Here is a 16,658-nt window from a genome sequence, read left to right on the forward strand (position 1 = left end):
TGTCAAGGAAGATAATACATCTTTAAAACAATAATAATACAATTTGCAAATGACAGGTTGCGCTCGTGAACACAGCGCCCTCTGTCGGTACCAGCGCAGCGCCAGGAGGAGCTCAAGCTGCGCTTTTACATTTTCTCTCAAATCTTAAACTGGATCTTAACTGGACTTTTCACAAAACACAAATGCAGTTAGAGAATTAAAAGTGTATTGTTTTAGCAGCTTCAAGGATTATAATATTTCTAAAGATGACGTCTAAGACTAAAGGTAAGATTGTGCTATGTTTAGCCATTGATGCTAACTGAGCTAACAACATAACACCGTCTTGTAAACAGGATTTGCACCTTACTTTACAAAATATGAAAAAAAATGTAGCAATATCTAATGTGGGAACAGAATCGTCAGCAGATGGCATCCATGTTTTATGTTAAAATGCCCTGCATTTAACACGAGGAGAGTGCGATTTGATTTACTATAGGCATTTAGCTATGGCTAATCGAACTAGTGTGTTTTGGGATCTGATTGGTCTTAGTTCAGACGATGAGACCACGCACACTCATATTTTGTGACAGATGTTGAAATTTGGCACAAACTAGCCTGACTTGATGAAGAAAATACATTCTTAGGTCCCGTACTTTTCCTACACATATTACATTTTGTCAATGTTTTATGTGACTTGAAGACATCCCCAATTATTTCAAATTAAAAACAAAATTACTTACAGGAGATAATTTTAGAAGATTAAAAGTGTAGAATGCCCGTAGAATTCTAAATGCAGAACAGAAAATGATTTCAGTCCAATGTATGGGTTTCACTTTAAAGCTATGGCAAGAGTCCTACATGACCATGGCAATTAAACTGTTCAGATAAAATGGTTAATAATTTTGTTCTCAGAAGAATATTAAAATCCGGAATGTATCATTTACGTAAAACCCACGAAGAGCAAGTAATGTGTAATATTTTGTTTAATAAGGTACTGTCGTGATTTCAGCCTCAATTGGAAGCTTAATGATTGGGGATGTTTTCTAATCATACACATTATTCATGCCTTTGTGAAGTTAAATGTTTTATGTATGTTATTGTCAGTAGCGATATGGCATTGTTTATTAGATTTCAGTTGTACTAATACCATTGCTAATGTATTTTAGCAATACTTATTTATAAGGTATTTGTCTCACTTTGTGATACTTAGTTGGGAAGGCTGGCTCCAAGAACAAAGAAGATGCCCCCTATGAGCTTGAGAGTCAGTTTGTTTTGCGCCTGCCTACAGTAAGTTCTAACACTTCAGTTATTTAGAGATACTCAGTTTAGTTACTTCTATGATTTTACTGAGGTTTGTGCTTTCACGTCACAGGAGTATGCATCTACAGTGAGAAGGATAGCCCAGTCCAGTAGCATGAACATGAAGGACAGACTTACCATTGAACTGCACCGTAAGATGCATTCTCAATACAACCTATAAAATGGGATAAATACATATTTTTAAATGTGAAAATGCTTTACACTTTTACACAAACCAAAACACTTCTTCTGTTTTGAATAATAAGGCCTAATGTTTGGTCTCATTTGCAGCGGATGGACGTCATGGAATTGTAAGAGTTGACCGTGTCCCTTTGGCCTGTAAGCTTGTTGATCTTCCCTGTATGATTGAATCACTTAAAACTGTTGACAAGAAAACATTCTACAAAACAGCTGATGTTTGTCAGGTAAAACCCTACATTTTTTGTCTTGTCTTTTTGCGTACACACCATAGTAGTTACAAGTTGACCCAGTAAATCTATTTTACCAAATCAAAATATATTTTTTAACATTGTTTAATGCTTCTGTACTAGATGCTGGTTTGTACATTAGATGGAGATCTTTACCCTCCTTTAGAAGAGCCAACGGGTACGGACCCCAAAAGCAAGAAGAAAGACAAAGACAAGGACAAGAAGTTTGTTTGGAACCATGGGAGTAAGTCAACAGTGTCAGAGCTATGTCATTTTATTGTATTGCTTACTTGGTATGCTGTTTTGATTTTTTACTCTTTTTCCCCTTAGTTACCTGTCCACTAAAAAACACTCGCAAGAGGAGATTTCGGAAAACTGCTAAAAAGAAGGTACTGATATTTTCATTTCTGCCTGAGCTTCAATAACCACTATAAGTCCCTTTCTTTTCTTATGATGTGTGCTTTTCTGAGGTTCTCTGAGTTCTATTATATATAATTTTATACTACTGTGGTGAATTCAGTCCAACATTTACATTTAGATAAGGCATTTTCAGTGTAGTTTAGCATCTGCTATGTTCTTAAAAAATCTTCCAGACCCGAGCCATATCGATTTGGCCCTTCTGTTTTTAATCGCTAATGTGCTTCCTGGCGTGTTGCCTACTGGAACGGTCTGTGTGATTTAGAAAGAGACTGAGAGATGCAGGATGGCATTAAGATATCTTTAATACAATATGTAACCCAATCTGTCTTTCTCTCTATTGCAGTACATTGAATCTCCTGATGTAGAGAAGGAAGTGAAGAGATTGCTGAGTACAGATGCCGAGGCTGTCAGTGTCCGTATCCTTTCTATATATTTGTATTTATTTGTAATTAACAAAAATGTAGATAATGTTTATAATTGTCTGAAAGTTTATTCTTCCTTGAGAGAAGTAATAACATAAGAGGATGCTATTAAAGATAAAGAAAACATTTACACAAAACAAATTCCAAGGGTTTTAAAAACATCAGAGAAAATTGGGTTTTGCAACTCCCTGATTTGGACATGACCTTAACAAACCTTTGTAGGATGGGAGGTCATAGCTGAAGATGAATCCAAAGATGCAGATCAGCACGGTTCATTGGGCAACCTGGACTCCTCACCTGGCACCTCAGGACACAAGATGGGACATGGACAAAGTGGTAAAACCATCTTTATTACCTACAGTAATGATTTATTGCAACTAAATGTGGTTCAGTTTGCGGCATGTGGGGACCCTTAGAACCATGTGATAGGTTAATGTGACAATGGGATGGCGTCCACCTGTGCATTTCCGCTGCCATCTGGATCAGGGCGTCAGATAAATATATTACAAGCAAAACCAAACAAAAATGTATAAAATGACAAAATCTTTTTAAACATTTTTCACTTAGATAGAAGATAGCAGTGTATAAGTGGCATGTGCATTGGCCCTCTCCTGTTCAGTAGTATTTTTTTGCTCCTTCAGTTAATGGTGAGGATTAACCTTTATTTTAAAGGTACACACTCACCCTGTCACTCGTGATAACCTCTGACCCAGTAGTGTGAAAAGGAAATGGAGCCCACTCAAGCATTTGTTAAGCTCTGACCTTTAAGCTTCCTCCTACCTCTGTCTCCCAAGAAGCTGTACAGCTCCATACAGGTTACAGGTATAAAGTTGTATGATTTATGTTATAAAGCCAGGCAGAAAATGTGATTCTCTTGTTAGCATAATTTGTTTATTCATCATGACCAAGCTAATTCTAAGCTTTGAGCCTGTTTTTGGATCCATGCCAACTTCCTTCTCTATGTGCCCTATATGAGCAGCCCAGCGCGATGAACTGAGGGAGATCTTCAATGACATAAGCAGCTCCAGTGAGGATGAGGAGGATGAAGGGGACAGGCACGAGGATGAAGACCTGAACATCATGGACACTGAGGATGATCTGGTCCGACAACTACATGACAAACTCAATGAGTCCGACTCTACCCAGAACGAGGCCGATCAGACCAACCAGATAGGTGAGAATATTACAGCAGAGATTTGGGGAGTCAGTATGTTTATGTAATAACATTGTTCCCTCGTCAAAAACATAAATTGTTTAATTGATTTTTATGATTTCTTGTTCTGAGCCTCAAAAATCAATCATTTTCTCTGGATTGTGACATCAAAGGTGGTTTCCTGTCCATAAATCATCATCAGACTTGCTCTGAGAGTGTCTGATGTGAAAGTACAATCTCGTATTAGCATGCTGGTCTTGTTGCATAAATGGCTAGCTTTTTTCATAGTTAATTCCCACTGTATGATGATGGCAACAAATCCAGATGAGGGAGCATAGACTGATGGAAGATGTGTTGTCTATACTTAAGCAGTTCAGAAATATGAGATGGCAAAGCAAGGGTACTCAAGAGTATATTTAAAGGCCAATTGCAATACAAATAATGCATAATGTGTTCTTTATTTATTACATGTGCACTACAATTGCAAGATACATTTGTCCCCTCACTACTTGGGTTTAGTGTAGCATTCTCTCTAAACATCTACATTCTTTGATTTGCATCTTTAATACCTGCCCCAGTAGTACTTGGCATGCTGATCTGTACTTGGAGACTTGACCGCCTGACAAGAAAAGTAATGAAACCTTCCCAGCTTCTTGTCAAAACAAAGGCAAGAAATAACCTCTGCCAGGCGTCTGAACTTCTAATAAGAGTAGAGTTTTTCAGGTCAGTCCTCAGACACATACTTATGTCGACTGTAGCCCGTATTTAAACTTGAAATCGTAGTTTCGCCCACAGAGATTCTCATTCTGACAGTCTCTGCTCTTCAGCTCGCCGAGCTGACAGGTGTTGTGGCTCAGCGGTCTGGTCTGACAGCTCAATGCCTGTTTATCTACATACATGGAGCTGTCACCTGGCCAGCTCCAGTCCAGTAGCCAAGCAGAGGCTTTTAAAATGAGTCCAGGGCTGGCTGTGTTTTTGGCATCCTTTAGAAACTTAATGAATGGGTCTGCAGGGATTCCTATTGGCTGCTTTCTACACACTAAAGTTGTCTAAGAGGATTTTCTGTCAGCGAGAGGAGAGGAGCAGAGGATGATACAATTAATTTAGTGGTGGGTAGATGGTAAAGGAAGTCACAGGTTGTTGTTGTGCACATTCACTTTGGTTAGGTTTAAGTCTCTGTAGAGCCCAGTGCAAATTGATAATTTTGTGCCTTTTAGCTTTGCAGGCTGCTGACTGAAAACCATTGAAATGTACTCATGAACCAAAATGTGTTTAGAATAGAATAGATCTTTATTGTCATTGCAACATGCTACATGTACAACAAGATTTAAAAAGTGTCGAGCAGTTTAAGGTGCTAAGAATGAATATGAATATTAAATTCAATGGTGGCATCCTCATGGTTCAGCTTGCAAAGGGTTGTTTGAAAGCAACAGTTCCTAATGTGACACTTGTCCCCTCTGACCCTGTGTTTGCAGTTATGGAATATCAGGTGCAGATCAACAGTATCAAGGCCAAGCTTCAAGAGACTCGTGCCCGGAAGAAACAGCAGGAGGAGCTCATCATGAAAGTGGAAAACCAGGCCCTCAAAGTAAGACTTACAACCAGACGTACAGAAAGTAGGTCTGCATGTACCCACCAGAAATGACTTGCAGATGAGCTTGACGGTAAAAGCAAACTGAAGAGTGAAGTAAAAAAATAATAAAAAATAAATAAATAAATAAATCATGCTGAAATAATTTTTCATTTTTTTGTCTTAAAAATATAATACGACCCCATGACCTTCTAGTAACAGTAATCCAAACTTTAAAGCATAACATAATACAATCTCAATGTTTTATTGTGCTTTATTGAACAAGACTCATTGATATATGAGCAGCCCTGGATGTTGCACAGTTCCATTTATGACTCTTGTTGCCTGGTGCTAGAGCGCAGAAGCCCATCTTCAGTTGTTTTTATCACACGCCCAGGGAAAAGGTCAGCTGTATCTGACTGGCATTCCAAATGTCCTTTCTGTCAGTGGCATGAGCAGTCAAGGCAGTGTTACATTTAAGACAATCACAGTTTAATGAGGCTCTGCATGTCCACTCTAAAGAACCTCTGTCTCTCTTCATAGAACCGTTTCCAGGCCTTGTTGGATGAGATTATTCAGCAGGAAGAGCGAGAGATGGAACAAGTAAGATCTTTTCTGTAAAATGCCAGCATCACTCCTCCTTGACAGTGCTTTTGTTTATTAGCTCTCAACATGGATTCTCGTGTTCATTTGTCAAGTATTGCCTTCTGTTCTGCTGTTTCTGGCTTTGACCACCTCGAGTGATACAAGCTGGTGTTTGTATTTGACAAATGAAGGCCATGTTTTAATGTGAAAAGACTTGTTAATCATCATCCACTTACCCCCCAATTACACAGAGGGCAGTGGGACTTCAGTCTCACCTTTTATTTTCTGCTCCAACAGCTGGCCTCGCTACAGGAGCAGCTTGACTCTCTGATTGAGAAGTGACCAACAGGTGGCAGCCTTATGCCTTGTTCCCTCTCGCAGTGGAAGACGGAGGAGACAGTCTGTGTGAAGGATCAATATTCTGTAGTTGTGTTGTGCTGAAATTCATAACATTATGACATTGCTTTTTCCCCTTTTTTAATTCTATGTTACTCTGATGTTACTTATTTACAATGAATAAAAACATTTTGTCCGTCCAAAGCGATTGCTTGTTTTACTTGATTCTCTAGTCACACACAAATCTTGCTGTAATCTTATAGTACAAAGAATATGATAGTATAATAAGGTCTTATTATAGATCCGTGACAAAGAAGGGTTGCTTCTGGCAAAGTGACCTATTGAGCTTTATAAACCTATGGAAGAAACAGACTTAATTTTTCATAAGATTCCTGCTTTTCCAGAAGGAACTTTGATGTTTGAAGGAACTTTCTGGCACTTTCTTCTCAGTGTTAAACCTTTTTCACTTTGGCCTGTGGTCATCCCTTACTCTTTGGCTGCATCCTGCAGGAATTGCCCTACCAATGGCAGGAGAAGACTGGGGATTAGCTTGTCAGATTAAAGTGGCCGTCTCCAAACCCGGACTAATCCTGCCATCTGTCAGAGAGCAGCTAACAGCCAAGACACTCTCCACTGGGCTAATTAGAAAGCCACAAGGACACAACACCAGGGAAAGAAAATAACTTTTTCTGTCTGGAGTGCTGACAATGGAGGAAACGTATCTGCTCAAGCACCCAGGAGTGAAGAAGAAGATCCTGGCAGGAGGAACTGGACCCCTCCCACATTTCCCACCTGGCACCAAGGTTAGTCAGAATCCTACTTCTAAGTAACATCACTACTAAACCAGACTTTGTGAAGATAAATTACAATCAGACTAATTCCTCTGTGATGTATTGGCTCCACAGAAAAGGTCTATTTTTAGTTTAGCGAGCCATTGTCTACATCAGTCAGACTTGTGTGAATTATTCATAAGGGGAGGAAATTATTCTTGTCTGGCCGTATGCACAGAGCTAACATTTGGTCAGCCAAATTGCAACATGTTTTTTTGGCAATGTGGCTGTGTCTCTGATGCGCTGGTCGCTGGGAGTTTTCTCCTTCCCGCTCACATCCTCCATATGGCACCAAGCCTGGACACACTGGCGAATGTTGCCCTGCACAATGACAGCAACAGCAAGGCTCTCCAGCGTTACCTGCATGGCTTATAATGTGTGTCCTCCCTAGGGGCCCATTTCCACTCACACACATATGATTACCATGATTATATCTGCAGCCATAAATACATTACATTATTGTGGAACATTTTTCCAAACAGATGTTTGTCTTACTATAATTTTAGTCAAAATTATCTGAACAGCTGCCTGTACTTGCTAGTTGTTGTCTTTAATTTCCTAATATTGTCACCATTATGACAAATATGTAACCTCTTCTCATATACATTGAATCTGCTCCAGTCTGTTGAAAGTGCAGGTCCACTGACTGCATCATTTTCATATATATATATATATATATATATATATATATATATATATATATATATATCTACACACACACATACACTAATGTTAACAAATATATGTATGTTTTCTTTCGTTTTTAGTTGGTGTTTCACTTCCAAACGCTTCTGGACAACTTTGAACGCACCATTATAGATGACAGCCGGTGTGCAGGCAGACCAGCTGAAATCTTTGTTGGGAAGATGTTTAAACTGGAGGTGTGGGAGACACTGCTGACATCAATGAGAATTGGAGAAGTGGCTGAGTTCTGGTGCGATGCCATAGTAAGTTATTTTGAAGGCACACAGAAACAGAATAATATCCAATGAGAGAGTTCTAATAAGTCTTTATGAGAGCAAGGGAGCTCCTTATTATCATGCACATGAAGCATGCTCCGAGCCACCTACATCTTTTCTATAATAAACACTGTACTTGTGTGGAAACATTACCATCCGCACAGCTCCTTTGTGCAAATGTTGGTCCTTTCCTTCGAGAGAAAATGTTTCATTTGCAAGTAAGATGGTGTCCACTTTTTCAAGCGGCACTGATTGGTCCAAGGCAACAGCGCCGGGGGGCTGACATGATGAAGTGTCTGTCTCAGAAGTATTATTAGGACCATAGGAAAGAATGATGAAAGAACATGGTTGTTTATGAATCAACCAAAGGAAGTGACCGCAATATTGGGCAGGAGGAATTGGTTTATTTCTGGAAGTCATTGTCAATCTTTATCATTTGTGTGGAAAATGCATACAAAGTACAATTACACTTAAATGTCTGGAAGGTAGTCCGAAGTTTTCCACAGGACTTGTTTGCTCTCTGACTCTGAGGTGTTTCTTTTATAGCACACAGGGTTGTACCCCATTGTGTCTAAGGGTATGCGGTTGATCGCTCAAGGCAAAGACCCCCTGGAGGGCCAGCGGCACATGTGTGGCATGGGGAACCTCTTCCACTACCACTCCACAGGATACCCAGAGCTGGATGAGCTGATGAGGACGCCCCAGCCTCTCATTTTCATCATGGAGCTGCTACAGGTAAACTTCCCCAAATAGGAATGTGTCTACCACAGAGCTGACATTTGTAAAAATAGTTTGGCACTGTCAAAGACCTTTTTATTTATTTATACCGCAGTCTTACTCACAATGGACTTCTAAAACTCTGTGAGAGTGCTGACAAAATCTTGGTTTCCTTTCTCCAAAAACATGTAGCTGTGAAATAATAAATGACTCTGAACTAGCTCCTGATTCAGTCGCTACAATAAATTAACATCACTGTCAGACTAAATTTGTGCAGAAGAAGACAAAGGCTATTATTAATGCTTGCCTTGTCCACTCACCCTCTTCATCCACTGCTACTGCTGTCATCCCCCCTGCTGTTTCCAGGTGGGAGACCCCATGTCTTACCACAGGGAGTCCTGGATGATGGAGAAGGATGAGAAGCTCCAGACTGTACCCATCTTACACATGCAGGGCAATGCACTTGTCAAACAAAGAAAGTTTAGAGAGGCCGCCAGCAAATACAAGGAGGCTGTGCTGCTGCTCAAAACTGTCCAGTCCAGAGTGAGTAGAGGGCATGAAGAACATAATGTAAAAATGTAAAAGAGTTTCAGGAGTTTAATGTAGAGTTTTTAGGCATAGGTACGACCAGAATTGGGCTCTATATATGGAACAATCCAGTACCAAGGTCCATATATTAGGGACACAATAGATTTTTGTTTTATTAAAGTAACACTGTGTAACTTTTTGGACATGCCATGTCACCTGCATGATTCCATCGTATATTAAAACTATACTGCAGAACATTCTCCTTGCAGGTAGATAGAGGTTTTATACCAAACTGTGGAATATTATAGCCAAAAGAAATGTTCATGAAAACCAGAGGAGGCTCTGCTCTAGTCCAATTAAGAGTCAGAGTGCAAGTGTTTCAATGCAATAAAAACAAAACACGCTTTTATTTCAATCAAATTTTTGGTGAAAAGGTTACGCAGTGGAGCTTTAAATCAACAGTATAGATATTAAAATATCAAAAACAATTATCTACATATAAGTTTGTTGTGAGTGTTGAGGCAGCCCAGCACTGTTGTGTTAAAATGCAGGAGATGCCTGGTGATATCGACTACATAAATCTGGGCCGCATGATCATCCCTCTGGAGCTGAACTACTGCCAGTGCATGCTGGAGCTGGAGGAGTATTATGAAGTCATCGAGCACACCACTGAACTGCTGGAGAAACACAAAGGTAATGCCTCCCTCATGAGCAGCCCTTTGACTTTTATCTGGCTGCTTATCCAGTTTTTGTTTGCTTGAAAGAGAACACGATGCACTGTTATACATTACTAATCTTGACCATAGCTGGTTCTGCAGCTTTGGTCATTGCTTTAACAACTCATCACAGAAAACCAGGAGTGGTATAAGCTGCATTAACCATGCAAGGAAGGAAAGAAAAATCTGATTGGTGGCGTGTGTCTAAATGGCCTACTAGCACAGACAAAAATAGATTCAGTGCAAATGCGAGATGATTTCCATAACAGGCCCCATTGCAGGAAAAACTACTGCTGTGGGAGCTGCAGTTATGGGTTTGCGCTTGCTGTTAGCATCATGACAGTCATTCCCAAGAGTCCTATAGTTTCCAGATTAATGTAGAGCTGTAATAGAGACTGGGAATGTGGGAACAGTCCTGTGTTCCAGTCCTCTACTTCTTATTCCTATACTATGTTGGTTTATTCTAATTTATCCTGTATATGTAATGAAACACATTCAAGTCAATCATTATCTAAATAAAAAATGTGTAGAAGTAACTAGTAACTGTTGGGAAATATTTAAATACATGTACCAAAAATATATATTGCGAATACAAGTTTTGAGTTACTGTATTCTGGTAAAATTACTCTTTCATTTGGTGGTTTTCAGAAGATAATTACTTTCCTCTTATTAAAGAAATAAATGGCTGTGTGCAATTCAGGCTTCAAACTACACAGTGTTGGTGAAAAAAAAGTATGGAGTATTGAGATTGCAGGAGTAATTTCAGTATTATTCCCATCACTACTTATATTATATGACATCCTGTTTTAAGGGATCACAGGTTAGTTCACACTTTGTGCTAGTCCCAAACCTGGATAAAGGTCTGGCAACGATGAGGATACACTTTAAAAGCCCCATAATACGGTATTTTCTGATCTGTTATAATGTTGTTTCCTCATTAAAAACATACTTGGATTTGTATTTTATTTCATTCACACATGTTTAACACACAAACCCTGCATATTTAGGCTGAGTTCTTTCAAAAGGAAACCGTCTGTTCTACCTTGTGATGTCATGTAGTAATACAGGAAGTGCTCCGCTGTGATTTTAAACTCCATACACCTTCATTAGAATAATTTGGATGATTTGAGCCCTGGTATTGCCAAACTCTACTGAACTAAAGCTAAAAGATAGATGTTAACTGGGAAAGTACCACTATATGAGAAAATGTAGAAAGACTAATAATAAAAGATTAATCAAATATGTGCGAATGAAACATAACACAACTCCGGGTATGTTTTTGAGCAGGAAACATCGTTATAACTGTGGCTTTATATGACCCGGTGTGTTGTACAAGAACCTTCATTCACACACAACGGATTGTTATTCTCATTACTCATAACTGCCTCACAATAACACAAGGTTGTATGCTGCAACTGTACAATAAGTGTGTGGGTGGACTTAGGTTCGCATAACATGGTGTTCTTTAGAGCACTCTAGGGACTTGTACTGTCAAACCCATGGCTATGCACACAGACTCCTAGAGGACCTGACATACTGGCAAAGTGTCTACTCCGGGCCAGAGCCTTATGAATTATGCTCCTCGGCCATCGCAGTCAGCCTTTGGCCCGCTGTGTGCCATGGATTTCAGATTTATATTTGTATGAGATGGCAACTGCGAAATATGTACACACCAATACCTGCCTCTTTGTCATCATCATCATTGTCACACTTTCCAGGGGGGGATGCATGGCTTTTTCCATCCCAGCTACATCACATTCCCTGCGGTTGTTAGCATTACTCCCATTCCCCATCACTTTATACAAATTCTCCTCTTGCTGAAGTCTGGTGCAGCGTCTGTGCCACTGCCCCAGGGTACGTAGATATCTGTTGAAATTTGAGCCGGATGAAGATTTAGCAGGAAGGTAAATGAAATGCCAAGGAACAGAGAAATTGAGTTAACCTAGTAGCTCAGGATCCGATTTATCTGAAGAGGAGGCATTACAGTGGAAATCCAATATGTCATGTTTACATATTTTACTTTTGCGAGGTGAGAAAGGCAAAATTATATAACACAAATTACGTGGTGCAAAGGATGGCCCTGCTTTATCGTTATATGCACAGCTCTGACACTAATTACGTTGTTTGTGTCTTAGTTATTCCATTACTGTTTCCTCTCTTCTGGCAGATTGTGTGAAAGGTTATTACAAAAGGGCAAAAGCACATGCCGCAGTGTGGAACGAGAAGGAGGCGAGGAGAGACTTCAACATGGTCGCACAACTGGATGTCACCCTGAACTCACTGGTGCACCGAGAGCTGAGGAGCCTGTCTGAACGCATGAAAGAAAAGTACTGGGAGGAGAAGGAGCAGTACTGGAATAAGCTGGAGAACAAGGAGGAGAAAAACGACGATGAAGAAACTGTGGAAACGGCCAGTGAGGAAGTTTGTGAAAATAAAGCAGGTGATGAAGAGGAGGAGCAGCTGTCTCAGATGACTTTGACTGAGGGCAAAGACTGGCAGCAGATGCTCCGACTGGTCATGCTGCTTCAGAAGGAGGGCAACTTCCTGATAACACAGGGAAAATTTAAAGAGGCGTCTGAGAAGTTTAAAGAGGCCATAGAATACGTGGACCACCTGCAAAACACAGTGAGTCCAGTTCGGTTGTTTAATTTCTGTGATATACTGTGGTGTCCTTGGGCAAGGCACTTTGTCAATTTTGCATATTTGGATGTGTTTGTTACACAAGGGCAACTTTAACACACAAGTATCCTACTACAGTGTTTCAGTCAAAAGTGAATATCTTTGTCAATATAGAATGATTTCAACATGTTTTGTAAGTAAAGTTTTTTTTTTTTTTGGAAACCAACAGATTTGTGCATTATGATATATTTTTTTATGAAGGACCACAAACTTAATCATGCCATATTGCAATAATTTCTTTGACAGCAACATCCAGCTGGATTTATCACAGTAACAACCACATTGCCAGAAAAATCCTCTCCAGTTCCCTGTAAACTGTTATTATGTGTTGGTTTTCAAAAAGCAGAGGCAGCTGCAGTATTGTAGGTATTCTGGTAAAGTGAAGAGCAAAGAATGAGCTAAAAATAACACTATGCAAAGAGTTATCAGTGTGACAGCTTGCCTGCGCCTCTGCTGTTTCTTTCTTAAACTTGCTCTTCTGCCCCACCCCTCACCGTCGCGCCTGTCACACCTTTCACACACAATAAAGCCCACTGCAGTCATCAGCCCGCCCCCTGTCATCCCTCATTTCAGTCAACGCACCTCAACCATGCTCTGCCATTTACACTCATCTACATCTTTAACTATCACTTCACCTTGTCACTCAAACATTTTGCTACAAACGTTCTCCTAGCTAGCATCCTTTTAATCTCGTGTCCTTGGTGTACCCAGCAGGTGGACCGGAAGGGAGACGACTGGGATTCCCTGGAGAAAGTGCGCCTTCCCCTGGGCCTCAACCTCAGCCAGTGCCTATTAGAACTGAAGCAGCACCAGCAAGTCGTGGAGCTCAACAACAAGTTACTCAAGAAACACAAAGGTAATATATAAGGCTGCGAGTGTGTCTGGGGGAGGAAAACAGGAGATGGGATCAAAGATATCTCAGTTTTAATATACTTTAGTCGTGCATTTTTACATTTTGGTTGTAGGAATAAGATCTGTTGCATGGCCCTTAGCAAATGCCTGCTTTCACGCTGCATCAATCCTTGATCCCTCTGTTTACCAGGGAAATAGCAACCAAACAGTGAGCACCGCAATGCTGAGTCTTTCTTTTGTTCCCTTGGCACCCACCCGTGGACATCTCAGTCAGAAATATATTCACTGTTTTTGTTTCTGCTGCGTCTGAATTATTTATAGTCAAAGCCCGTGTGAAAGCGTTGTTCTAAGTCTCTCCTTTTCTATTCATTTATGTCGCCCCATCAATTTTGCGCCCAGATATTTGACTCCAGCTAGACCTCATGATCCTTGTTCCTTCACACAAATAATTTTACTTCTCGCCCCTCCACAGGTAACTTTAAAGCAATCTACCAGCGGGCACGGGCACACGCTGCCTTGTGCAATGAGGATGAAGCGAGGAAGGATTTCGCCATGGTGGAGAAATTGGACCCCAACTTCAGACCGATTGTTCGCCAGGAGCTGAAAAAGCTAGGCGAGAATGTACGCATCATGCATTCAAGCCAGAACAAGAACTACTGGGAGACGACACAGGAAAAATGGGGGCCAGATAGGAGCAAGGCGAAAGCTGCTCAACCGAAAAAGAATGTCAAATTTGCACAAGAGGAGACCAAAGAAGATCAAATGGTACTTCCAGATGAGAAAAGAGAGGCTTGTGATGAGTGTGGGGGAGAGTTAGATAATACAAGGAATGTTGTGGAGGAAGCAGCGACTAATCGAGACACGGATAAAGATAGTGATCCGATGCCCATCAGCGAAGCAGGCGATAGTAGGCGGAGCAGCGGAGCAGGGGGCGATAACGCTACAGAGAAAGGCCAGTGTCCATCACATGACGCACCAGAACCAGAGAGAGTCACAAAGCCAAACAAAGAAAGCGTCGATCAGACAGGAGATGGAAGTGCTCTAGAGATGAACCAGGGGGAGGGAGCAGAGGCTGGGACCAATGAGGAGGAGCATTGACACAAATATACAGTTTAGAATGTGTTTATAGTTTCATCGTGGTATAGATCAGACAAAACTATACATACTGTACACCTCATATTTAATGTAAGATGATGGTAAAATAGCATTTGTAATATACCCATGTGATCTTTGACTAATTATGATATAGAGCAAGACCCTTCTGAAATTATTACAGAAAGGTACAGTTTGATCCTAGTTATATATATGTATATTTAACCAATTTTTATTCAATTTGATACTAGTTTTAGGTTTGATTAGTATCTGGGCATAGATTTTTTTTTTTTTACAACCACAGTAATATGAACGTATAAATGATGCAATGTTTGTTGAGTATTGAGCTACAAATTGTGCTAATTAACAACAATTATTTTTGTACTGAATGTTCTACATTGAACTAATCTCAGCTCAGTCTCTTAATCTCTCTGCTTCCATCACATACAAAGCCATATTTAAACAAAGAGGACACACTTATTGGATAAACAATCTCAAAAAGCGAAGGCGTGTGGGGAACAAAACACAAATATTGGCCCAAACTAATTGCGAATACAAAGTTTTTATTTCTGTACACAAAGTAAAAAGCAGCCAGTCACTCACTTATTACAGTATAAATCCTTTCTTTTTCATAAAACTCTTTTATACATACATATTAAAAACTCCAGACAGCAATTAGTATTTAAGTGCTGTACATGGACAACATTAAATCAACAAATCAGACACTCTTAAGTTATTCATGAGGTATATTAATGGTGATTTAAACCCAAAATAAAACGTATGACATAAGGTAGGACAGTGTCATCATATTTTGCCCTTTTATGTGCAAAGTGACATGGTATGATGTTATGAGGCAAGGGGAATAATGATGAGCGCTGTTAGGCTAGAGGGGCGACCGCATGCTGTAACGCCAGTCAATACAAGGCCTTGGTTCTGGTTTTCTCTTGAGACTGGACTCCCTTCAATCTCAGAGCTTCAGTCACGCCACGGGGAGTAGTTTGGTGCTAGGGCATGTCTGAACGTGCTTTATACACGCGGACCCCTTCCTCCCCTCCGTACAAAACCCTACATCGATCCAACGTCACACAAATACATATGGGATGGGGCTGGATGACTGTCAGTGCTAATCTAGATCTCAGTAGTAAGACGTTATGTGCGTGGACAAGGTGTGTACAATAACTGTCATGTCATTAACTAGTGTGATTGTTTAATTATGGCTAACATTAAATGGAATAAATGTTGACATGCAAAGCCCTGTGGGGAATGTGTTCTCTTTATTCACACATTGTCAGGGTGGCATCAATGGCGTTTGCACAAAAGGCGGTGAACAAAACAACGCAGGAGAGATGAGACAAGTGGTGATTAGTCAATACAGGGCAAGTTCTTCATAAGTTAGAATAAAGGGGCAAAGTAATATTGTTCCGAGAGTTAAAATCAAACTTAAATAGTATAGTCAAAATATACATACACTTAAAACATTTGACTGTCTTTATTCTGCATTTCAAGTTTCTCTTAAAAAAAAAAATGAATGAGTTTTACTTTTTTTCCATGTATATATATAGGTTTAGATGTACTTATCAAAGAGTTTTGGTAAAATGTTTTATTATGTTGTACATCTCGGCTGGCCTGGGAACGCCTCGGGGTCCCGACGGAGGAGCTGGAGGAAGTGTCTGGGGTGTGGGAAGTCCGGGAGCTACTGCTTAGACTGCTGCCCCCGCGACTAAGCCCCGGATAAGCAGAAGAAAATGGATGGATACATGGATGGATGGATATTCCTGTATACTGCCCCTATGTTACTTGAGCAGGATGAAGAATGGTTAAGCTTCAGTAAAGAGCGAGCGAAGATGAGTTATTTGGCAAACAAATCGCTCCTCTGCTTTCCTTAAGGCTATTAGCATTTGTATTATGAACGGCACATCACCTTTTCCCACTTGCAAATCTGTGGAACTGCGTCCTTGGGGACAGTTCCCATAGCAACAGTATCAAAACTGAGCAGGCAGTGGAGAGAAGTGCTGAGGAGAAGGATGTCAAATGTGGGCTCTACGTGCCTCAAGCATCAGCCTGTAAATGTAATGAATGCAGCTCTGGGTTTC

At 40.3% G+C, this 16,658-nt stretch overlaps 2 protein-coding genes across 2 annotated transcripts; both read left to right on the top strand.

Moving 5' to 3' along the window:
• Positions 1–76: 76 nt before the first annotated feature.
• On the top strand, positions 77–6,388 carry taf7 (TAF7 RNA polymerase II, TATA box binding protein (TBP)-associated factor). The gene is made up of 12 exons (XM_033973848.2): positions 77–264; positions 1,190–1,266; positions 1,352–1,430; positions 1,570–1,703; positions 1,830–1,950; positions 2,037–2,095; positions 2,470–2,542; positions 2,771–2,884; positions 3,528–3,722; positions 5,177–5,289; positions 5,815–5,874; positions 6,154–6,388. The coding sequence occupies exons 1-12, from the start codon at positions 246–248 to the stop codon at positions 6,196–6,198; spliced, it is 1,089 nt and encodes a 362-aa protein (XP_033829739.1). The 5' UTR covers positions 77–245; the 3' UTR covers positions 6,199–6,388.
• Positions 6,389–6,671: 283 nt separating this feature from the next.
• Positions 6,672–14,571, top strand: LOC129456574 (aryl-hydrocarbon-interacting protein-like 1). Its single transcript, XM_055224696.1, has 8 exons — positions 6,672–6,995; positions 7,790–7,969; positions 8,528–8,716; positions 9,065–9,241; positions 9,778–9,919; positions 12,110–12,567; positions 13,333–13,477; positions 13,946–14,571. The coding sequence occupies exons 1-8, from the start codon at positions 6,900–6,902 to the stop codon at positions 14,569–14,571; spliced, it is 2,013 nt and encodes a 670-aa protein (XP_055080671.1). The 5' UTR covers positions 6,672–6,899.
• The last annotated feature ends 2,087 nt before the right edge of the window (positions 14,572–16,658 follow it).

The sequence above is a fragment of the Periophthalmus magnuspinnatus genome, chromosome 10 (genome assembly GCF_009829125.3).
Source record: "Periophthalmus magnuspinnatus isolate fPerMag1 chromosome 10, fPerMag1.2.pri, whole genome shotgun sequence".
Lineage (NCBI taxonomy): Eukaryota > Metazoa > Chordata > Actinopteri > Gobiiformes > Gobiidae > Periophthalmus > Periophthalmus magnuspinnatus.

Coding starts and splice junctions, on each gene's coding strand:
- taf7 (XM_033973848.2), top strand. Junction 1,951..2,036: donor GTTTGTTTGGAACCATGGGA/GTAAGTCAACAG, acceptor TTTTCCCCTTAG/TTACCTGTCCACTAAAAAAC. Junction 5,875..6,153: donor AAGAGCGAGAGATGGAACAA/GTAAGATCTTTT, acceptor CTGCTCCAACAG/CTGGCCTCGCTACAGGAGCA.
- LOC129456574 (XM_055224696.1), top strand. CDS start 6,900: ATGGAGGAAACGTATCTGCTCAAGCACCCAGGAGTGAAGAAGAAGATC. Junction 9,920..12,109: donor ACTGCTGGAGAAACACAAAG/GTAATGCCTCCC, acceptor CTCTTCTGGCAG/ATTGTGTGAAAGGTTATTAC. Junction 13,478..13,945: donor GTTACTCAAGAAACACAAAG/GTAATATATAAG, acceptor GCCCCTCCACAG/GTAACTTTAAAGCAATCTAC.